The sequence below is a fragment of the Hemibagrus wyckioides genome, linkage group LG22, assembly GCF_019097595.1.
Source record: "Hemibagrus wyckioides isolate EC202008001 linkage group LG22, SWU_Hwy_1.0, whole genome shotgun sequence".
Taxonomy (NCBI): Eukaryota; Metazoa; Chordata; class Actinopteri; order Siluriformes; family Bagridae; genus Hemibagrus; species Hemibagrus wyckioides.
The window spans coordinates 20,823,866-20,849,850 of record NC_080731.1 but is presented as its reverse complement, the minus strand read 5'-3'; the positions used below and the strand labels follow the sequence as shown (position 1 = coordinate 20,849,850).

The 25,985-nt window shown below is 37.8% G+C and overlaps 2 protein-coding genes across 3 annotated transcripts in view; one reads left to right on the top strand and one right to left on the bottom strand.

Moving 5' to 3' along the window:
- The window catches only part of sh2b3 (SH2B adaptor protein 3), a 100,125-nt gene that overhangs the window by 59,965 nt on the left and 14,175 nt on the right, over window positions 1-25,985 (top strand). The window lies entirely within an intron of this gene.
- Window positions 10,462-18,674, bottom strand: LOC131343785 (uncharacterized). 2 transcript variants are annotated; one of them, XM_058375716.1, is made up of 8 exons: window positions 18,643-18,674; window positions 17,671-18,111; window positions 16,822-17,044; window positions 14,184-14,255; window positions 13,981-14,049; window positions 13,164-13,235; window positions 11,476-11,553; window positions 10,462-11,126 (listed from the first exon to the last, which is right to left on the bottom strand). In XM_058375716.1, exons 2-8 carry the CDS (start codon window positions 17,683-17,685, stop codon window positions 10,897-10,899), a joined length of 759 nt encoding a protein of 252 aa, XP_058231699.1. In that variant the 5' UTR covers window positions 17,686-18,111; window positions 18,643-18,674; the 3' UTR covers window positions 10,462-10,896. The 2 variants fall into 2 exon arrangements, with proteins under 2 accessions (XP_058231699.1, XP_058231698.1); XM_058375715.1 differs by lacking the exon at window positions 18,643-18,674 and having other exon boundaries at window positions 18,085-18,182.

Genomic DNA, 25,985 nt, shown 5'->3' with positions numbered 1-25,985 from the left:
CACACACACACACACATTCTACAGTTATTAACACACACACACACATTCTAGTTATTAACACACACACACACACACACACATTCTACAGTTATTAACACACACACACACATTCTACAGTTATTAACACACACACACACATTCTACAGTTATTAACACACACACACACATTCTACAGTTATTAACACACACACACACATTCTACAGTTAACACACACACACATTCTACAGTTATTAACACACACACACACATTCTACAGTTATTAACACACACACACACATTCTACAGTTATTAACACACACACACATTCTACAGTTATTAACACACACACACATTCTACAGTTATTAACACACACACACATTCTACAGTTATTAACACACACACACATTCTACAGTTATTAACACACACACACACATTCTACAGTTATTAACACACACACACACATTCTACAGTTATTAACACACACACACATTCTACAGTTATTAACACACACACACACACATTCTACAGTTATTAACACACACACACACATTCTACAGTTATTAACACACACACACACATTCTACAGTTATTAACACACACACACATTCTACAGTTATTAACACACACACACACACATTCTACAGTTATTAACACACACACACACATTCTACAGTTATTAACACACACACACACATTCTACAGTTATTAACACACACACACATTCTACAGTTATTAACACACACACACACACACATTCTACAGTTATTAACACACACACACACATTCTACAGTTATTAACACACACACACATTCTACAGTTATTAACACACACACACATTCTACAGTTATTAACACACACACACACATTCTACAGTTATTAACACACACACACATTCTACAGTTATTAACACACACACACATTCTACAGTTATTAACACACACACACACATTCTACAGTTATTAACACACACACACATTCTACAGTTATTAACACACCCACACACATTCTACAGTTATTAACACACACACACACACATTCTACAGTTATTAACACACACACACACATTCTACAGTTATTAACACACACACACACATTCTACAGTTATTAACACACACACACATTCTACAGTTATTAACACACACACACACACATTCTACAGTTATTAACACACACACACACATTCTACAGTTATTAACACACACACACATTCTACAGTTATTAACACACACACACACACATTCTACAGTTATTAACACACACACACACATTCTAGTTATTAACACACACACACACATTCTACAGTTATTAACACACACACACATTCTAGTTATTAACACACACACACACACACACATTCTACAGTTATTAACACACACACACACATTCTACAGTTATTAACACACACACACACATTCTACAGTTATTAACACACACACACACATTCTACAGTTATTAACACACACACACACATTCTACAGTTAACACACACACACATTCTACAGTTATTAACACACACACACACACATTCTACAGTTATTAACACACACACATTCTACAGTTATTAACACACACACACACATTCTACAGTTATTAACACACACACACACATTCTACAGTTATTAACACACACACACACACACATTCTACAGTTATTAACACACACACACATTCTACAGTTATTAACACACACACACACACATTCTACAGTTATTAACACACACACACACATTCTACAGTTATTAACACACACACACATTCTACAGTTATTAACACACACACACACATTCTACAGTTATTAACACACACACACACACACATTCTACAGTTATTAACACACACACACATTCTACAGTTATTAACACACACACACATTCTACAGTTATTAACACACACACACACACATTCTACAGTTATTAACACACACACACACACATTCTACAGTTATTAACACACACACACACACATTCTACAGTTATTAACACACACACACATTCTACAGTTATTAACACACACACACATTCTACAGTTATTAACACACACACACACATTCTACAGTTATTAACACACACACACATTCTACAGTTATTAACACACACACACACATTCTACAGTTATTAACACACACACACATTCTACAGTTATTAACACACACACACACACATTCTACAGTTATTAACACACACACACACACATTCTACAGTTATTAACACACACACACACATTCTACAGTTATTAACACACACACACACACATTCTACAGTTATTAACACACACACACACATTCTACAGTTATTAACACACACACACATTCTACAGTTATTAACACACACACACACACATTCTACAGTTATTAACACACACACACACACATTCTACAGTTATTAACACACACACACATTCTACAGTTATTAACACACACACACACACATTCTACAGTTATTAACACACACACACACATTCTACAGTTATTAACACACACACACATTCTACAGTTATTAACACACACACACACACATTCTACAGTTATTAACACACACACACACACATTCTACAGTTATTAACACACACACACATTCTACAGTTATTAACACACACACACATTCTACAGTTATTAACACACACACACATTCTACAGTTATTAACACACACACACATTCTACAGTTATTAACACACACACACACACATTCTACAGTTATTAACACACACACACATTCTACAGTTATTAACACACACACACACACATTCTACAGTTATTAACACACACACACATTCTACAGTTATTAACACACACACACACACATTCTACAGTTATTAACACACACACACATTCTACAGTTATTAACACACACACATTCTACAGTTATTAACACACACACACACACATTCTACAGTTATTAACACACACACACATTCTACAGTTATTAACACACACACACATTCTACAGTTATTAACACACACACACACATTCTACAGTTATTAACACACACACACATTCTACAGTTATTAACACACACACACACACATTCTACAGTTATTAACACACACACACATTCTACAGTTATTAACACACACACACACACATTCTACAGTTATTAACACACACACACACACATTCTACAGTTATTAACACACACACACATTCTACAGTTATTAACACACACACACACACATTCTACAGTTAACACACACACACACACACATTCTACAGTTATTAACACACACACACACATGCTACAGTTATTAACACACACACACACATTCTACAGTTATTAACACACACACACACACATTCTACAGTTAACACACACATTCTACAGTTATTAACACACACACACACATTCTACAGTTATTAACACACACACATTCTACAGTTATTAACACACACACACATTCTACAGTTATTAACACACACACACACACATTCTACAGTTAACACACCCACACACATTCTACAGTTATTAACACACACACACATTCTACAGTTATTAACACACACACACATTCTACAGTTATTAACACACACACACACACATTCTACAGTTAACACACCCACACACATTCTACAGTTATTAACACACACACACACACATTCTACAGTTATTAACACACACACACACACATTCTACAGTTATTAACACACACACACATTCTACAGTTATTAACACACACACACACACATTCTACAGTTAACACACCCACACACATTCTACAGTTATTAACACACACACACACATTCTACAGTTATTAACACACACACACATTCTACAGTTATTAACACACACACACACACATTCTACAGTTATTAACACACACACACACACATTCTACAGTTATTAACACACACACACATTCTACAGTTATTAACACACACACACATTCTACAGTTATTAACACACCCACACACATTCTACAGTTATTAACACACACACACATTCTACAGTTATTAACACACACACACATTCTACAGTTATTAACACACACACACACACATTCTACAGTTATTAACACACACACACACACATTCTACAGTTATTAACACACACACACATTCTACAGTTATTAACACACACACACATTCTACAGTTATTAACACACACACACACACATTCTACAGTTATTAACACACACACATTCTACAGTTATTAACACACACACACACACACACATTCTACAGTTATTAACACACACACACATTCTACAGTTATTAACACACACACACACACATTCTACAGTTATTAACACACACACACATTCTACAGTTATTAACACACACACACACACATTCTACAGTTATTAACACACACACACACACATTCTACAGTTATTAACACACACACACATTCTACAGTTATTAACACACACACACACACACACACACACACACATTCTACAGTTATTAACACACACACACATTCTACAGTTATTAACACACACACACACATTCTACAGTTATTAACACACACACACATTCTACAGTTATTAACACACACACACACACATTCTACAGTTATTAACACACACACACATTCTACAGTTATTAACACACACACACACACATTCTACAGTTATTAACACACACACACACACATTCTACAGTTATTAACACACACACACATTCTACAGTTATTAACACACACACACACACACACACACACATTCTACAGTTATTAACACACACACACATTCTACAGTTATTAACACACACACACACACATTCTACAGTTATTAACACACACACACATTCTACAGTTATTAACACACACACACACATTCTACAGTTATTAACACACACACACATTCTACAGTTATTAACACACACACACACATTCTACAGTTATTAACACACACACACATTCTACAGTTATTAACACACACACATTCTACAGTTATTAACACACACACACACATTCTACAGTTATTAACACACACACACATTCTACAGTTATTAACACACACACACACACATTCTACAGTTATTAACACACACACACATTCTACAGTTATTAACACACACACACACACACACACACACATTCTACAGTTATTAACACACACACACATTCTACAGTTATTAACACACACACACACACATTCTACAGTTATTAACACACACACATTCTACAGTTATTAACACACACACATTCTACAGTTATTAACACACACACACACACACACACACATTCTACAGTTATTAACACACACACACATTCTACAGTTATTAACACACACACACACATTCTACAGTTATTAACACACACACACACACATTCTACAGTTATTAACACACACACACACATTCTACAGTTATTAACACACACACACACATTCTACAGTTATTAACACACACACACACACACACACACACACACACATTCTACAGTTATTAACACACACACACATTCTACAGTTATTAACACACACACACACACATTCTACAGTTATTAACACACACACACATTCTACAGTTATTAACACACACACACACATTCTACAGTTATTAACACACCCACACACATTCTACAGTTATTAACACACACACACATTCTACAGTTATTAACACACACACACACATTCTACAGTTATTAACACACACACACACATTCTACAGTTATTAACACACACACATTCTACAGTTATTAACACACACACACATTCTACAGTTATTAACACACACACATTCTACAGTTATTAACACACACACACACATTCTACAGTTATTAACACACACACACATTCTACAGTTATTAACACACACACACACACACACACACATTCTACAGTTATTAACACACACACACATTCTACAGTTATTAACACACACACACACACACACACATTCTACAGTTATTAACACACACACACACACATTCTACAGTTATTAACACACACACACACATTCTACAGTTATTAACACACACACACATTCTACAGTTATTAACACACACACACATTCTACAGTTATTAACACACACACACACATTCTACAGTTATTAACACACACACACACACACACACATTCTACAGTTATTAACACACACACACACATTCTACAGTTATTAACACACACACACACACATTCTACAGTTATTAACACACACACACATTCTACAGTTATTAACACACACACACACATTCTACAGTTATTAACACACACACACATTCTACAGTTATTAACACACACACACATTCTACAGTTATTAACACACACACACACACATTCTACAGTTATTAACACACACACACACACACACACATTCTACAGTTATTAACACACACACACACACATTCTACAGTTATTAACACACACACACACACATTCTACAGTTATTAACACACACACACACACACACATTCTACAGTTATTAACACACACACACACACATTCTACAGTTATTAACACACACACACACATTCTACAGTTATTAACACACACACACATTCTACAGTTATTAACACACACATTCTACAGTTATTAACACACACACATTCTACAGTTATTAACACACACACACATTCTACAGTTATTAACACACACACACACACATTCTACAGTTATTAACACACACACACACATTCTACAGTTATTAACACACTCACACACACATACAGAGAGACTGCTGTTAACACACACACACACAAACACACACACACTCACACACACACACAGACTGCTGTTAACACACACACACATTCTACAGTTATTAACACACACACACATTCTGCAGTTATTAACACACACACACATTCTGCAGTTATTAACACACACACATTCTGCAGTTATTAACACACACACACATTCTACAGTTATTAACACACACACACACATTCTGCAGTTATTAACACACACACACACATTCTACAGTTATTAACACACACACACACATTCTACAGTTATTAACACACTCACACACACATACAGAGAGACTGCTGTTAACACACACACACACAAACACACACACACTCACACACACACACAGACTGCTGTTAACACACACACACATTCTACAGTTATTAACACACACACACATTCTGCAGTTATTAACACACACACACATTCTGCAGTTATTAACACACACACATTCTGCAGTTATTAACACACACACACATTCTACAGTTATTAACACACACACACACATTCTGCAGTTATTAACACACACACACACATTCTACAGTTATTAACACACACACACACATTCTACAGTTATTAACACACACACACACATTCTACAGTTATTAACACACACACACACACATTCTACAGTTATTAACACACACACACATTCTACAGTTATTAACACACACACACACATTCTGCAGTTATTAACACACACACACATTCTACAGTTATTAACACACACACACACATTCTGCAGTTATTAACACACACACACACACATTCTACAGTTATTAACACACACACACACACACATTCTACAGTTATTAACACACACACACACACATTCTACAGTTATTAACACACACACACATTCTGCAGTTATTAACACACACACACACACATTCTACAGTTATTAACACACACACACACATTTCGCAGTTATTAACACACACACACACATTCTGCAACTCAGATTAACATCAGATTGTGATAATAGGTTTACACTGTGGCTTTGTGTGATATAAGACACAGACAGACAGACATTCTCACTCACACTCACTCACACTCACTCACACTCACTCACTCACACTCACTCACTCACTCACACTCACTCACTCACTCACACTCACTCACACTCACTCACTCACTCACACTCACTCACACTCACTCACTCACACTCACTCACTCACTCACACTCACTCACACTCACACTCACTCACTCACTCACACTCACTCACTCACTCACACTCACTCATGAAGATAGATGATGAAGATGAGATGAAGATGAGTGAAGGAATGAATTGGATGATGAAGATGAGTGGTGAAGATGGAGTAGATGAGTGAAAGATAGATGAAGGTGAGTGAAGTGAAGATGAAGGTGGGTGAAGGTAGATGAAGATGAGATGGTGAGTGAAGATGAGATGAAGGATGAGGCGGTGGGATAGTGAAGGTGATGGGTAGTGAAGAAGAGTGAGTGAGATGGTGGTGAAGGTGGTGGGTGAAGGTGGGTGAAGGTGAGTGAAGATGAGTGGTGTGATGATGGTGAAGATGAGTGAAGATGGAGTGGATGAAGATGGGTGGGTGAGGTGAAAGGTGAGATGAAGATGGTGAGTAGTAGATGAAGGTAGGTGAAGGTGGTGGTGGAGTGAGATGGTGAAAGGTGAGTGAAGTGGTGGATGAGTGAGTGGTGTGAGAAGGAGTGGTGAAGATGGTGGTGTGGTGGTGGTGGTGAGTGGGTGAAGGTGAGTGAGGTGAGTGAAGGTGAGGTGAGTGAGTGGTGGTGGTGAGTGAAGGTGAGTGGTGAAGGTGATGGTGGGGTGGTGGTGGTACAGGTGGTGGTGAGGTGGGTGGTGATGAGGTGGTGAGTGCCGGGCGGCGGTGGGCAGGTGAGAAGGAGTGAGGTGGTGAGGTGAAGGGTGAGTGAGCGTGGAGTGAGTAGGTGGTGGTGAGTGGTGTGATGAGGTGGGGCGATGAAGGTAGTGAGTGAGTGAGATGCGTAGTGAAGGTGAAGGTGGTGGCCAGGTAGTGAGGTGGTGAAGGCCAGGTGAAGGTAGTGAGTGAAGAATTCGAGGTGAGTGAATGATGAAGAGTGAAGGTAGGTGATGAGTGAAGGTGAGTGAGTGAAGGTGGATGAAGATGAGTAGTGAAGATGAGTGAAGATGAATGGAGATGAAGTGGGTGAAGATGAAGGAAGATGAAAGATGGAGTGAAGATGAGTGAAGGTGAGTGAAGATGAAGATGAGAGGAAGATGGTGAGTGTGAAGGTGGGTGAGTGGGCGAGGTAGATGAAGTGAAGAGTGGTGTGAAGTGAAGGTGGATGGGTGGAAGATGAGGTGTAAGTTAGTGAAGAAGTGATGAGTGGAGTAAGGTGAAGATGAAGGTAGATGGCGGGGTGGTGGATGGAGTGAAGGTGAGATGAAGGTGGGTAGATGAGGAAGGTGAAGGGTGAGGTGTAGGGGGTGGGTCAGATGGTGAGTGAGGTGGGTGAGGTGGGTGAGGATGGGTGAGGTCAGGTGGGTGAGTGGTGAGATGAAGGTGAGGTGGGTGAGATGGGTGGTGGTGAGGTGAAGGTGAGGTGAAGGTGGTGGTGGTGTGTGAGGGTGGTGGGTAGTGGTGAAGGTGGGCGGTGTGAGGTGGGTGGTGGTGGTGAAGGTGAGTGAGGCCAGGTGGTGAGGGGCCAGGCGAGGTGTGAAGGTGGTGAGTGAGTGGTGAGTGAGTGGTGAGGTGGGTGAGAGGAGGTGAAAGGTGAAGAAGGTGAGAAGGTAGAAGGCGGTGTGAACACACATCATACATACACGCACACACACTCACTCACATACACACACTCACACACACTCACTCTCACACACACACTCACTCACTCACACTCACTCACATACACACACACTCACACACACTCACTCTCACACACACACACACACACACTCACTCACACTCACACACACACACACACACTCACTCACACTCACTCACACACACACACACACACACACACTCACTCACACACTCACTCACTCACACTCACTCACACACACTCACTCTCTCACACACACTCACTCACACACACTCACACACACTCACACACACTCACTCTCACACACACACACTCACTCACACACTCACTCACTCACACTCACTCACATACACACACACTCACACACACTCACTCTCACACACACACACACACACACTCACTCACACTCACTCACATACACACACACTCACACACACTCACTCTCACACACACACACACACTCACTCACTCACTCACTCACACTCACTCACACTCACACACTCACACACACTCACACTCACTCACACTCACTCACATACACACACACTCACACACACTCACTCTCTCACACACACACACACACACTCACTCACACTCACTCACATACACACACACTCACACACACTCACTCTCTCTCACACACACACACACACACACTCACTCACACTCACTCACACACACACACACACACACTCTCTCACACACACTCACTCACACTCACTCACACACACTCACACACACACACACACACACACACACACACATTCCTGTACATCTATCGAGGTGAGGACCGAGTAAATTAACCTGCAAAGTGAGGACCACCATTTCTGCTACCTTTACAGATAAATGCAGACCACATTTCTCCACTAGGTGTGTCCATGATTACAGTTTTCACCTCAGCTTCTTAAAAAAACAAAAGGAAAGAACCAGTATTTTACCAGCAGAGTGAGGACATTTAATGGGGGCGCTGTTGAGTTCGTTTCTGACTGGATTACTTTTTATACTTACTTTCTCTTTTTAGCTTGCACTTATTCTTTGACAAACAATGCAATTTGCAGTTGCAAATTCATAAACAGACTAGCTAAACATGTATGTTATGACCATCAATAAAATTATTGTACTGAAGTATAGGCAGTGGTATTGTACAATTATTAATCTAATGAGATGAACCAAACACCAAGCTATATATACCAATATCCAGCAGCTTCCAACAAAACTGCAAGAGATGCCATCTCCAGTGACCAACACTGAATTTATTTTAGCTTGTGAACAGACACCTTGGGCTTTAGACAACTGTACTTCATGTTTTTCCGACGAAAATGATGAAATGCTAAACTAAAAAACTGTCAGATTAACAGAGTCATTATTTTCAGAACTAGTTTCTGAAAAGATAATATTCACAAGATGTCAATATATCTCTAAATATATTAACCACAATTGGTAAACATCACAACCAAAAACGACGACATGGCACTCAAACAGAACACGAGATACCAAGCCTTTAAAACTGAAGGATTCGTTTAGCAGCTCTCCGGTTTAAAGTGACAATTCTGTTGTAAACAAAGTTTTTGACATCTTTCCATGATCTTTGAGCCAGGGATTTCTCTGCTTTTACACAAATCATGCAGTCTGCTTTTCTAGGAACTCTGCGCTCTGCCATAAACCTTCCCAAGTGTTTGTCCACTGCTCTTGTCTCTACTTCACTCCATGGTCTCTTCATCCCGGGTGACTCTACAAATGACAAAGAAGACAATGTCGATGGTGTAAACTTAAAACATAGACCAAAAAGTAGATTTCCTAAACTGCTTTTGCTTGACCACAGCTATAGAAAGTACCTAATTGTAGAGTCATTTGACAAAATGAGTGAAAATGTATTTCATAGGACAGTTAAATTATTTAACTGTCTGTTCTCATTAAGCAGAACCACCTAAACTGTTGGTACATTTAAATAAATAAGCTCTTTAAAGCTGCTTTGAAATAGTGTTTGTGAAAAGCATTATACAAATAAAACTGACTTGATCTAAGAAATATAATCAGTAGTGCTACTTAATACACTTTTGCAAAGATTTATGGAGCTTACTCTTTGCATTCTTGGTCTGTTTTTGTGTTTTTGGATTGGGTGTGGCCCTTTCTTCTGAGCTGCTGGAATCTGCAACAGCTACAGACAGTTAGTAAGCATTAATAACAGTTAGTCAGTGAATTATAACTGTGTATAAACATCCTAAACAGAATCTGTCAATTGTTCAAAAAATATTACAGCAAAGCAGTGGCAACAAGTGGGAACTGCAGACTTTAAACCTCTGGTCAGTAATCTGTTCTAGTAAAAGGCTCATAACTATGGAGAACATACACGAATAAGGCATAACAGTGAGAGGTGAAGTGAATAAGACTGAGTATCTCCTCATCATGGCACCTGTTAGTGGGTGGGATATATTAGGCAGCAAGTCAACATTTTGTCCTCAAAGTTGATGTTAGAAGCAGGAAAAATGGACAAGTGTAAGGATTTGAGCTTTGAGTTTGACGAAGGGCCAAATTGTGATGGCTAGACCACTGGATCAGAGCATCTCCAAAACTGCAGCTCTTGTGGGGTGTTCCCAGTCTGCAGTGGTCAGTATCTATCAAAAGTGGTCCAAGGAAGGAACAGTGGTGAACCGGCGACAGGGTCATGGACGGTCAAGGCTCATTGATACACGTGGGGAGTGAAGGCTGGCCCGTGTGATCCGATCCAACAGACGAGCTACTGTTGATCAAACTGCTGAAGAAGTTAATGCTGGTTCTGATAGAAAGGGGTTGCAAATGGCAGACCAGTCAGGGTGACCATGCTGACCCCTGTGCACCACGAAAAGCACCAACAATGGGCAGGTGAGCATCAGAACTGGACCATGGAGCAATGGAAGAAGGTGGCCTGGTCTGATGAATCACGTTTTCTTTTACATCACGTGGATGGCCGGGTGCGTGTGCGTCTCTTACCCGGGGAACACATGGCACCAGGATGCACTATGGGAAGAAGGCGAGCCAGCGGAGGCAGTGTCCTGCTCTGGTCAATGTTCTGCTGGGAAACCTTGGGTCCTGCATCCATGTGGATGTTCCTTTGACATGTACCACCTACGTAAGCATTGTTCCAGACCATCTACACCCTTTCATGGAAACGGTATTCCCTGATGGCTGTGGCCTCTTTCAGCAGGATAATGCTCCAGGACACAAAGCAGAAATGGTTCAGGAATGGTTTGATGACCACAACAACCAGTTTGGGTGTTGACTCCGCCTCCAAATTCCCCAGATCATAATCCAATCCAGCATCTGTGGGATGTTCTGGACAAACAAGCCCGATCCATGGGGACCTTCACCTCACAACTTACAGGACTTAAAGGATCTGCTGCTAACATCTTGGTGCCAGATACCACAGCACACCTTCAGGGATCTAGTGGAGTCCATGCCTCGCTGGGTCAGGGCAAAAGGTGGACCAACACAATACTAGCCAGGTGGTCATAATGCCTGATCGGTGTTGTTACCATCTGATTTAAAATTTTTGATTTTAGAATGAAAAAATCTGATTTTTTCCACTTCGCAACAACAGACTAAACAATCACAAAGATGTGAATACTAAACATCTTTTGATGGACTATTGGACTGACTTGTCAAATTATATTCATAATTTACTGGGAAGTACAGTTCATGAACATATCACCTTATGGGCAAACTCATGTACACAGTCAGTTTTATCTGTGTTTCTATAGACAAATTTATCAGTTAAAATTTAAAACTTACCCTTTACCAGCTTTCTTCGTCGTTTCTTTTGTCTCTCCTGGACACTGATAGAAGTTGTTGTGGAAATTTCATCTATAAAAGATAACAACAATCAAATATTAGTAGGCAAAATTGTTGTATGTACAGTTGATGTCTTAAAACAGTTCATGAAGGTAACAACACACTGTATTAAGAATCGAGAATATGTAAACTTTTAAACTGGTTCATTTGTGTAAATTTAGTTATTAGTTTGTCTTGTGGACTATAGTTAAACATCTTTCATGTGAAATAGCTAATTCAGGGCAGAACTAAATAAAAAACTGCTATTTATAAGAACTCATTTCTTTTTAAATGATTAAGATTTTGAAGATTCAGCAACTGCAGGCTACTTTAAATTAAAACAGTGAGTAATAACTCCGATCTACTGTTGTCGGTTGTTACCTTTACATTAATAAAAACAGACCTGTTTCACTTCTCACATGTTAAACAACAGACTAAACAACCACAATAATGTGAACACTAAACATCTACAGATGGACTGTTGGATTGACTTGTCAAATGTGTTTACAAATTATTTTCATAATTTACTGCCATTTCATGCACACAGCCTCATGGGCAAACTGCTTTTCTCAATCCAACAATGTCTATATCTGTATGGTGTGTGTGTACCCATCTCAAATCTACACAAATCTACTAATAAGAAGAAAAGGTGCTAAGAACTGCAAAACACAAGGTATACTTGGGAGTGAAGAAAGACTCTGCCTTTTAACTATTGGGATCTGTGTAAAACAATCTGTAGGGTGCCCTTTAATTTCATGATAAAAACTGTTTAACTCACCATTTAAATCTAAGGTTCTATCCTCACTGTGTTGTTTTTTTGGGGGGCTGAAGTGGTCAGAACATCCATCTGAAAAACAGGTGTTCACCTAATTCAGTTTGTTTTAGTTGTGAGGCCATGGTGGTGGTTCTGTATTAGACTGAGAGGTACTTGTAATAGCAGGACAAGCTAGACAAGTGTAAAATACAAACTGTAAAACTTACCCTCATCTAACTCTCTTCCTTGTTTCTTCTGTTTCTCTCTGACACTCACAGAGTTCGATGTGGAACTTTCACCTATAAATGAAACCAAGAATCAAATATTAGTGCTCAACTTTCCAAAAATAAGTAAATAGATTGGGTTTTTAATTAAAATAGTTTCAGAAGTAAAATCATATATATAGAGTAAATAATACATTTGGTCTATTATTCTCAGTTGTTACCTTTACACCATTTTCACTACCATAAACCAGTAGTCATAATGAACCACCAGTTTCACTACCATGACCAGAATCACATTTTTAAACATACCCTACTGCAGTTTGCATTATGGGTAGGGTATTATGGGTAGGGTATTACAGTAGGGTATGTTTAAAAATGTGATTCTGGTAATGGTAGTGAAACTGGTGGTTCATTATGACTACTGGTTTATGGTAGTGAAAATGGTGTAAAGGTAACAACTGAGAATAATAGACCAAATGTATTATTTACTCTATATATACGATTTTACTTCTGAAACTATTTTACTCAAGAAAGTGTTCTTTCTTTTTCACATGAATGTATATAAACACCACCACTGGAAACTGTTGTGAAACTACTCACTACATGAGCAAAGGGAATATAGCAGCTTGTAAAGTGTATTGTGTGTGTCTATGGTTTGCCTGGAAATGTGTTTGTATTAAGTGATGTTAAATGAGTGTTATTGTCCAGCTGAAGAAGACTGTACTGCCAAAAAGGTCACTGGTGTTCTCTTAAAAATGACACCTGTGGCTAAGCCACTAACAGCTTCAAACTATACAGTACAACTGAATTGGTGATAAAACAGGGTGCAGTCCTACCACAGATAGAAGGATCAAGTGTGCTGAGGTTCTTCCCCCTTAAGGTATCAGTGCCTTGCTCCATTGCAAACAGAAGCTTACTTATCTTGGCAATTTGAAATGTTTTGTCAGTCTGTCTGTAAAAGTCACAGTGAACTCTAATGTCATGGCCCATGAACCTTGCAACTTGCTCTAGTTCTTGTTCACTGAGGTCCAATAGCTGGCAGAGTGTGGCTACCTGTTTTCTTAATTTAGTTGACCTTAGGAGTTCAGGATTTTCTACTTTACTTTCTACTGCATATTTTCGCAGACAGTCACATCCACGTATGTTCGTCATTACACCAGGTCTTGCAAAGAGATAGGGATTTTCAGCAGGTACACCAGCTTCTTCTCTCCATTTAATCAACAAATCGATTGAGTCCTTCATTCTCTCTGTCAAGAAAACTGGAACCTTCTTGCCTCTTTTCCCCCTGATTTCTATGCGGGTTAATAGCTTGCTTAGCTCCTTTTCTAACGGTGACAAGGTCTCATAAATGTCCTCATTTATGACACCTGTGCTTGCTTTCTTGTAGGTCTCAAGAGTTAAGCGTGACGCTTCCCCTTCACGCCGCTTGTTGAAAATAATGACCTGTGCCAGAACAGTCTTGTTCAATGTCTTGTATGCTCCTAAATTCATCTGCTGGGTCAGTTCCTGTCTTGCTTCATCTTCTACCATCCTGAGATGGTTTCTCAGAGCAATCACATTTTTGGTGAGCGGGATGTCATCTTGTTTATTCCACCTGTTTTCTTGTATGGTTTGATGAGCAGTGACAGAAACACTGTTACTCCAGTTTTTCTCCAAAAGTTCAAAGAACTTTTTTGCTTTCTTCTCTGCCAGATCATCATCATTCATAAGAGTTTGTCCAATCAGGACCTCCACAGCCCCTTTTAGACAGAATCCAATTTTTACTGCTGTTGAAGGTTTTCCATATTCATTTTTGCCTGGACTAAACTGTGTAAGACGCTTGGCAACGTTGACAACAAATGGAAATTTGGATGGCACACACATATCTTCAAGAACCTTGACACTCTTGTCCATATCTTTAGCAACCAACATGAATCGGCCAAGCTCCCTCATTCTTTGTGCAATATACTGGTGTCTAGACTTCATACGACCATGTTTTGCATACAGTGATTCACCATACTTGCAAATCAAAGAATCTGTTCTGATGTGAAAGGACACCTCATCTTGTCGCATGTTGTTGATGATCCTCTGACATCCATCTGAGGAAGATGCTATTGGAAGCAGGGATGCAGCACGACTTTGTACTCTCCCCCGTCCATTTTTTATGTCATCTTTCACACATGATTTTTAGTTTTGCACGAGGACTGATGTCTCCAAAGGTCATTTTTCCTGAACATTCCAAAACAAAATGAACAAGGCAAATAATCTTTAACTGAAGCTTTATCAGTAGGCTGCTTCCATGTCACCACTTGTCCTCTGCCACTTTCCAGAACTTTGGTATTGTGTTTAAAATCTCCTTTATTGCGCAGCTGTTCCAAAAGAAGCTTTCTTTCTTTTGATCCTAATGGAAAGCTAAAAGCATATGCCACATCTTTGACATCTATATGCTTTCTCTCCAAATGCCTTGATATTTTTGATTGTGATTTGCCACAGTAGAGGCAATAATGTCTTTTGTCCCATGCCCGTTTACTGTCTTCCCTTTTTGTACAAGTTTTGATAGTCACAGTTGATTTTCCTTTATTTGTCTTGTTTATCTTGTTTTGTTTATTGTGTCTTTTCACATAAGTTTTGGGGTTCTTTTGTTTTTTGACTGTGCACTTGCCTCTTTGCTGATCATCTTCTTCACTCAAATTTGTGTCTGGACTTTCAACATCTTCTGCAATGTACAGTTTATCACATGATGAACCTGTGTCTGGGCTCCAAATTTCCACTTCACTGGACGATGTTCCACTTGGATCTGGATTGTAATCTAGGTCTATGTCTGTGCCTCTGGATGATTCAAATTCTGAGGAGTCACTCTCTGACTCTTCATGAATTTCATCCAACTGCAAGTTAAAAAAAAAATCATCATGAGATTCTGTCTAACTTTAAAGAAACATCATTCACAAACATCAGATCATTATTTTAAAGATGGACTATCTGACTTGTAAAGTCTGTAAAATAACTATACTACACTTCTAATATAGTTACCTACAATTATGAGAAATGCATGTTTTGTTCTTCAGGCTCTGATTTCAGTTACAAGAACAAAATAATGGGTGAAATGGAACTTTAAATCTTCTATTTCACAATATAGCTTATTTCTCTGTTTGTAGTTACTACTATTAATTAATTAATTTTATTTTTAGTTAATTAATATATTCCTTATCCACTTCATTTTTGTTCACTAAAATGTTTTATTACCTTTTAAAATATGAATGAAATATATTCATATTTTTATATAATGATATATTAAAATATTACAACTAAACGTTTTCTAGAGCAGGAGCAACAATATCTACAACAGCAGAGTAACTATATAAACTCATTAACTCTCAGGAAACAAATGTAAAATGTCAATAAAATAAATACACTACTAAAAGCTAAACACACATGAGGAATGCATACAAGCTTAAAAAAAAAAACACTTTTCCTTAATTCTAGACAGTTTTTATCTTAATCTGAAACTCACTCCATGGACCACCATGTGAAGACTGGGTCTGGTGGCACCTTTCTAGAAAAAGACTATTTTCAATAAAATAAATACTTGACATGAAAACGCTTAACACTTTCTACCATCCTGAAAATCTGTAAACCATCCAGTTACAATATGTAATGGTAGTCTACATGACTGTAGCTGGCCTAGCAGACATGAGTAGTAATCTAGCAGCATTCATTCAGATGGAAATACTTTCTACAAAGAATCATATTTCTGGAGAAAATCATGTTAAATCTAATAATCAATTATCATTTTTTAACTTATAATGACTTCAAATCTGGAATTAATTTTATTCATTCGTTATTAATAATTATTAAGTTATCATTTTGCATAAAGCCCACCTTAGAATTTAATTACAATACTAACAAATGCTCAAATGGCACATACCTGTGTTGATGTTTCTTCCATGGCTTCCTGAACACCAAAGAAAAGAGTGAAAAATAAATAAATTTAAACAAAATAATTCTTTACATGCAACAAGTAGCAGTGAACAGTTTCAGTACCGTATTTATCGTTTTGCAGCACAATGAGGACCTTAAATATAATGATATACTAATTAAAAATTGCATCCATATATTGTGTATAAATGACAATATATTTCATCACTTTTTAATTTTTCAGAGAAGGTTATATAAAGATAGAAAAGCCCTAGTCTGACTTGTTCAGGTTTATTACTGCAGTTCAGCTTCACTCGTTAGTAATTCTTTATTTAATTAAGTTTTCTACTCGATTTTAATTCGTTATAAAAATGTACTATAGGCTATCGATAGCTGCTAGCCGCTAATTATGTACAACCACCGCGAGCTCTACAAACCCCTCCCCTCCCCACCCCTCCCACCCCATCAGGAAAGTTCCAGAAAAAAATAAAAATCTGTGTTTTAAAAATATATACATATTTATATCATATAAATACGTGAATATGTAATATAAATCATGCAATCTTACCTGCGTTGTAAAGGTTTGTGAAAATCGCTCCAGTCTTCTGCTGACCCTGGTCAGTGCGCGGGAACACTCATCCAGAGGTTTTTTTTTGAAAAGGTCATACTCCGAGCACGAGCCGTGCAGGTGCAGGTGCAGGGGGGAGGGGAGGGGCGGGGCAATCAATTAAGGCTGCGGTAAAAATAGCTAAATGTGCCTCACAATATTCTCCACTTCTCAACTCTGACACAGGCTTAGAGTGTTGGAAATAAAGCAAGCCTGACATGTATTACTGCAGTTAACTGCACCATATAAATGAACATACTAAAATTATTAGTATGTTATTATTAAAAGTATATATTAAAAGTACAATTTCTTGCACCTAAATTTCAGTGTATGTATATCAGTAGTGAAAAAAGTAGTTAAATATTTGATATAGTCCTGCATTAAAAATACAAAGTACAAAGGTATAAGCAGCAAAATATACTCAGTACCAAAAGTTTGCATTATTCAGAATAATTAAATTATTGGATTATTATTATCCTTTTAAAATTGCAGATAGTAAAGATGGGGCTAATTTTACTGAAGCCTTGACCCTTTGAAAACACATCAGATCTCAATAGGGATATATCAATATCTCAATATATCATGTTGAATATCTATACTGGTATGGACTGGGTAATGTGTTAGGAATGAAAGGACGCCATATCGCTTGATGGAAATGAAAATGATGAACCTACAGTGGGCTGAATTCAAAAACACCCCAAAAGTCCATTTTGCTGCAATTTCATTGCAGCAGCTCAAAATGGTACTCCGTAGTTTGTATGGCCCCCACGTGCTTGTATGCATGTCTGACAACATCAGGTCATGCTCCTAATGAGGCAACGGATCACTGAGCTCCTGGACAGTTTAACATGCAACTTGGTGGTATTAGACGAACCGAAACATAATGTCCCAGAGGTTCTACTGGATTTAGGTCAGACGAGTTTGGGGGCTATTCAATGGTATCAGTTCCTTCATCCTCCAGGAACTGCCTGCATACTCTCACCACATAAGGCCGGGCATTGTCATGCACCAGGAGGAACCCAGGAACACTGCGCCAGTGTAGGGTCCGACAATGGGTCCGAGGATTTCATAATATACCTAATGGCAGTAAGGGTGCCATTGTCTACCCTGTAGAGGCCTGTGTGTCCCTCCATGGATATGCCTCCCCAGACCATCACTGACCCACCACCAAACTGGTCATGCTGAATGATGTTACAGGCAGCACAACATTCTACACGGCTTCTCCAGACCCTTTCACGTCTGTCACATGTGCTCAGGGTGAACCTGCTCTCATCTGTGAAAATGGACTGCCTGTGCAACCTCTGTAGGGTCCAGGTATTGCCTCATGCTACTAGTATTGAGAGTGACCCTAGCCAAATGCAAAACTAGTGAAAAACAAATTAGAAAAGATGAGTAGAGAAAAAAAGTGGCATCAGTGGTCTCCACCTGTAAAACCATTCCTGTTTTGGGGGTCGTCTCATTGTTGCCCATTTAGTGCACTTAATTTCATTAACACCAAAGCAGCTGAAACTGATTAACAATCCCCTCTGCTACTGAACTGACCATATCAATATGCCAGGAGTTTCATTGGCTTGATGATATATTCTAATTAAAAAGTGTTCCTTTAATTTTTTTGAGCAGTGTATATTGCTAGGTAGCTTGTGAAGTTCAAAAACATTTTGTCTTAATATAATATACAATAATACAATGTAATTAATGTTAATTATATTAATTTGTATAATATATTAAATCTATTATTTACTTAAATTAAAAAAAAACTTTTGGTGGAGTAAATAGTACAGTATTTGATTTTGAAATGTTTGAAATAGAAATGTTCTTTGTATAAAAGTACAAAGCTGCGAAGTGTGGAAAGACTCTAAAGTATTACCTCAATAGTATACGTAGAGTGCATGATCTATACAAATGCACATAGGTACATTGTCTCTAATGTATATATTATATATATATTACATATGAAAGGCCAAACATGGGCTCACTGAGTTACTAGTTTGTAGGCTTATATAAAGCTGACAGAATTCAAGAGCACTCCTTCAATGTTGAAATAGACACTATGAGACTGTAGCAACATATGGACAGTTTATGTTCTCCTAGTGGCCCAGCAGCAGGCTCCCACACTCTCATTGATGTGGTCTGGGTTTGATTTCCAGGCAGGGCACTAACCCAGCCACTGAAGAGTTAACTCTCAGTGCCAGTCCCAAGTCCAGATAAAATGGGACAGTTGTGTCAGGAAGGGCATCCAGTGTAAAACTTGTGCCAAATCAAGTTTGTGAACCAGATGATCAGCTGTGGTGACCACAAACAGGGAGCAGCCAAAAAAACAAACAAACACATGGACAGTTTATGTACAGAACTTGTTTGTCACATGTACTTGAAATTTGGTATCCTAGTAGCCCAGTGGCCCTAAAATGTAGCCTCTTTTTACACCAAACACTAACCCTAATTTGATTTGGTTTATTCAAAAGTATCTGTGAAGCTGTGAGACACAGAGGCCCATGTGAGTGATTCCTGAAAAAGAATAAAATCTCTAAAAGTCTAAAAACAAACCTTTCCCTTAATTCTAGACACTTGTTACCTTAATATGATACTCATTGGACCGCAGGCAACCACCATGTGAAGATTTGATAGATTAGCCACATCACTGCCAAGGACTAAAGAAGCATTCTGGAGGACAGTGTGCACCCAGCATTGTACCCTGAATGTGGTGTCATATCAGGATGATAATGCACCAATAAACGCAGCAAGACTGGTGACAGAGTGATTTGATGAAGCTGAAAGTGAAGTTAAACATCTCCCATGGCCTGCAGAGTCACTAGATCTGAATATTATTGAGCCACTTTGGGGTGTTTTGGAGGAGTGAATCAGGAAATGTTTTTCTCTACCAGCATCAAATAGTAACCAGGCCACTACTCTGCATGAGGAATGGCTGTCACGTGATGAACAAATGACTCGAACCTGAAGACTCAGGAGATGAGCTAATCATTTTGTTTCCGGCACAGACGGCATAGCTTAAGAACTCATCTCTTTTTCTGGTACAAACTGCATGGTTTCAACTTATGAGAATGTGACGTGACAAAAGAATGAAAGACTTGGGTGGAAGGTGAAATAAATGAACACACTGCATTGCTTAAAGGCCCTGCTCCTGCTAAGCCGTGAATGAATCATTTCTGTTTCCTAGTTTGTCATTGGATGATTTTTAGTTTTGTCTTTTTCTAAATGTAATCAATGTTTGTGTAAGTAGATTTGTCGAGGTAATTGACTATTAACACATAACACTGTAATTATATTCTGCTAAAATAAACTAAATGAATGAAAAACATCTGTTCATTTTACTGAACGAGATTCAAAGATCCGAGTCAGTAAAATGATCCGAACTTCCCATCACTAGTTTACGTACCTAACATGAGTAAAATTACCCAAAATATTCAACACGTTCTATTACGCATGCGCACTCGAGCACAATTCCCCTCCCCCATGCTTCTGAAGCAGGTGAACGGAAGATACGCAGCCGTTAAGTGTATTGAGATTTTCTTCGGTAAATTCAAGGTAATTACTTTTAATTTACACATCATTTACTGATTTTATTATTTTTTTATTATTTTATTTTGCTAGTCTTGGTTATCGTTACATATTCCGCGTTTTGTCGGATGCATGATATTTTGTCGAACTTGTCTCGTTTGCTCATTAGTGCTGAACATATAGCAGAGCGCGTGCACGCGCATGCTCAGGCCACGTTTCCTTGTAAACGCGCGAGCCAGCGCACAGACTCTGACCACAGTCAGTGTAGAGAAAGCGCAGTCCAGATAAAGGAAACAGATCACTGCAGTATTTCACCGGACACACCGCAGTTGTGACTGGAGTAACAGTTCTGATTTTTAATGTGGATTATTTGAATGCCTAAGACTGATCAAAGACTGGATTTGACCCTCAGTATCACACTCTTATGAACTCCATATGAAAAGAGAGCGAGTGCTCTTATAATCTTAAGCATTGAGTAGGTTATAGAATATAAGAAGCATATTGTGAACAGGTTTTCTGAGTATATTCTAAAACTTTAATTCAATTTTATGATGTTGATCATTCAGAAGAATGCGAAAGTACAGTAAAGTAGTCCATGGAACTTGTGTGCAATTATTCCAAGTCTTCTGAAGGTGTGCAATAGTTTATGATGAGAAACAACACAGAATTTAAACTAATGGTTCACCAAAAAATGATAAATCCTGCTCATGCTGAGTGTTTTAATCCAAGTCTTCTGAAACAATATGATGGGTTTTATAACTAGTTCATTTTCATAACTAGATTTAAAGCAGTTACAACTCCTGGTGTAAGAGACTGAAGAGACTGGCACTTTTTATTTAGCTGAACACTTCCTGGTCACTGTGCAAAATAGAGTTTTATTTTTATTTTATTTATTTATTTTGTTAAGAACATTTCCAGTAGTGTTTCAGTAAAGTAGAAATTTACCCTTTTCTTTTTTCTTTTATCACTACCTAGGGTTCAGATGCAGCGTCCTCAGTTTTAATTGAAGTTATGCCTGCCAAAAATCCACATGCCCTCATTGGTGTCATCAAAAGCAGTGATTTTGGAGGGAACAGTTGTTGTGGATGATGTCCCAAATTTGCCACATGTTGTATGTCTTTTTTTGTCTTTGATTTATTCTTTAAATTGAGACTATCCAATGACAATGAGGAACACATTTCATTTTATTCAGAGGGTAGTTCTGGCTTTGTGAGGGAAAAACCTCAACCAAAACTCCAAACCCGTAAAAATGAGCTTTTATGCTAACCTTTTGTGTCCTTGATTTCTGTGCTGGAAGCCTGTGTTGACCTCATAAATGTGTTGAAGTTGTTGGCATATTTTGTTTTAATTGCACTAATTTCGAGTGAACAGTGTTTTAAATATCTAATAGTTACAAAGGGATAAGGGTTGTTTTTTTTTTTTTTAAGTAGTGAAGAACCTTTCCAAAGCCACATGCAATAAAGGGTCTGTATTTCAGGAATATTTCATGAAAAAGGCCTATATTTTGAATTAATTATTGTTCCAAAAATGTACTACATTTACAGGTCCAGGTATTGATGATGTTAGGATTAGTTGACAGCAGAATGCTGTTTAGGTCTGTAAATGTATAGTCTTATTCTGTTAAAGAGCATGGACAGATGTTTTAGAAGTACAGATTTTATTATTTTGTTCTTTAAGACTCAAGCTGTTTATTAGAAAAAAAGAGAACTTTTTGACTGCCTTTTGTTCCAGTTCACTTTACTTGAAAAAAGGTGTACATAGTTTTTTCAAGTTTCATAATGAGAATAATTTAGGATGTATGCAGCACAAAATATAACACTATTATATTAAATTGAATTAATATAGTAATCTTATTATTAAGTCTTAAATAGCATTAGTAAACATTATAGAGTATATTAACTGAAACAGACACATTAAACTAACTTGATATTTTTTAAGTTTACTTTGCAAGACTGAGGCAGTCGGTGTCCAAACATTATTTTTTAAGTAAATGAACTTTTTAAGTAACTGTTGGAATTTACAGTATAGATGTTTGCTAAATCTGTTAGCCTCCACTGAATACACTGTTGAAACCAGGCCTGGCATTCTGTCTGATTATTCTGTGGTGGAGAATGAGATGTATGAAAAATACTTTTTTTCGTCCTAGGACTCTGTCCCCTCAGTACATGACACAACACCCTGTCAAATAGGTTGTTGTTGAAAGCCTAGTGGTGATGTATTCAGTGCCCCAGTATCTTTGCACCACATTTGTGTGTGCTTTGACTGATTAATGCAGGACAGTTCCATGTACAACTTATTTGACATGCTCTGGATAGCCATGTGCTAACATGCTAATTAGTTCTAAACACAAAGCTAGCATTGATGGGAATGTCACTAGTTTTGTATATAATTAGTCATAAAGGGCATTTAAAAATTAGCATGGTGGTGAAACAATGCTATGAATTCTGACTTTCTATATTGATGTGGTATTAAAAAATTGATTCTCATATAAAAATATGCATCCTAAATTTTTTTTAAACTAAAGATATTAATATTTAAACACCACATATGTGAATAGGTGAATAGCACCAAAACTATTTTTGTTCTGATCATACAGAAATGCTGAAATACACTAGCCTTTACAAAGTCTAACCTTTTAATTATTGTGCTTGTTTAGGGACCAGTTGTGACGTATTATAACAATTTTTTAATTATGTCAAGAGTACTTGTGTTTTTACTTGAGTACAGTTTTTGGTTACTCTACCCATGTTCTGAGAAAAGTCAGATAATCTCAAAAGTAATCAGGGTTTATCTCGAGGTCTTTGCTTTAGAGCTTCAGCTACCTCTAATTTACCAGATAGAGACTTTGCAGATTTAAAATGTACTCTATAACCACCCAGATGTGTATGAGAAATGAAACAGCTGTTTACTAGTGGAGTGTAGACTATCTATAAATTCATTATTCATATGTCAGCACATAATTCTAACAACTGAAGTAGAAATATTCCTCTAGGGAAAGTGCTACGTGGGTATACCAGGATCTGTAACATCAAGCACTAAATAAACACATGTACATAGTGTACACTTCTGTTGTACCCTGACTGAATGCAGTGTGAAAACAAGGCCTAAAACCTCATTAATGTTCAGTCTGACTAACCATAACATCAACAAGTGCAGTTTACTTTTAAAGTAGATTTCAGATATGAGTACTTAAACCATCTTTATTGAGTATAAAATAAAAGTGCATTTAATTAACCTGTGTGAAGTGTGATATAATAATATTTCTAGTTTTTTATGCCTCTGCCAACCTCTTCCTGAGTTATTAAATAATGGCCTTAAATGGGTTTTGCAGATATTATGATGTCACAGTGAAGTTGACCTTTGGGGTATAAAGCATCAGCAGTTTATCATTTTATCCTATTAGACATCTGTTTTTATTTTCATAATTAGCAGATATATATTTATATATACATGTTTTAATACTTGTACAAAGCCTTTGGCTACAGCTTTGGCTAGCATGGGCTTCATAAATACCCCTTGACTGTCTTTAGCTATTGTTGGGTAGCTCGGGTGCAGTGACTGTGGAAAGATGATAGGGGGCGCTGGAGAGCGAAATGTGTGTGTATGCAGGGAACATACACACACCAATTTTTAAAATTTTTTCTCATTTTGCTATCTTTCTGAGGGCCTCTCTAAAACATTGAGAAAAGCCTATATATAGAACCCTAGAGGCCAATACAGTGAAAAAAAAGTGAGGACCGGCCTAAATGTCCTCACTTTGTAAAAAGGTCCTCACTCCAAAGGTTAAA

Bases quoted from the DNA above. Each gene is read 5' to 3' on its own strand.
- LOC131343785 (XM_058375715.1), bottom strand. From the start codon at position 18,105: ATGGAAGAAACATCAACACAG. The intron at 17,045-18,084 runs GTATGTGCCATT...TTTAACTTGCAG, and splicing joins TGGAAGAAACATCAACACAG to TTGGATGAAATTCATGAAGA. The intron at 11,127-11,475 runs GTAAGCTCCATA...TGTCATTTGTAG, and splicing joins ACAGACCAAGAATGCAAAGA to AGTCACCCGGGATGAAGAGA.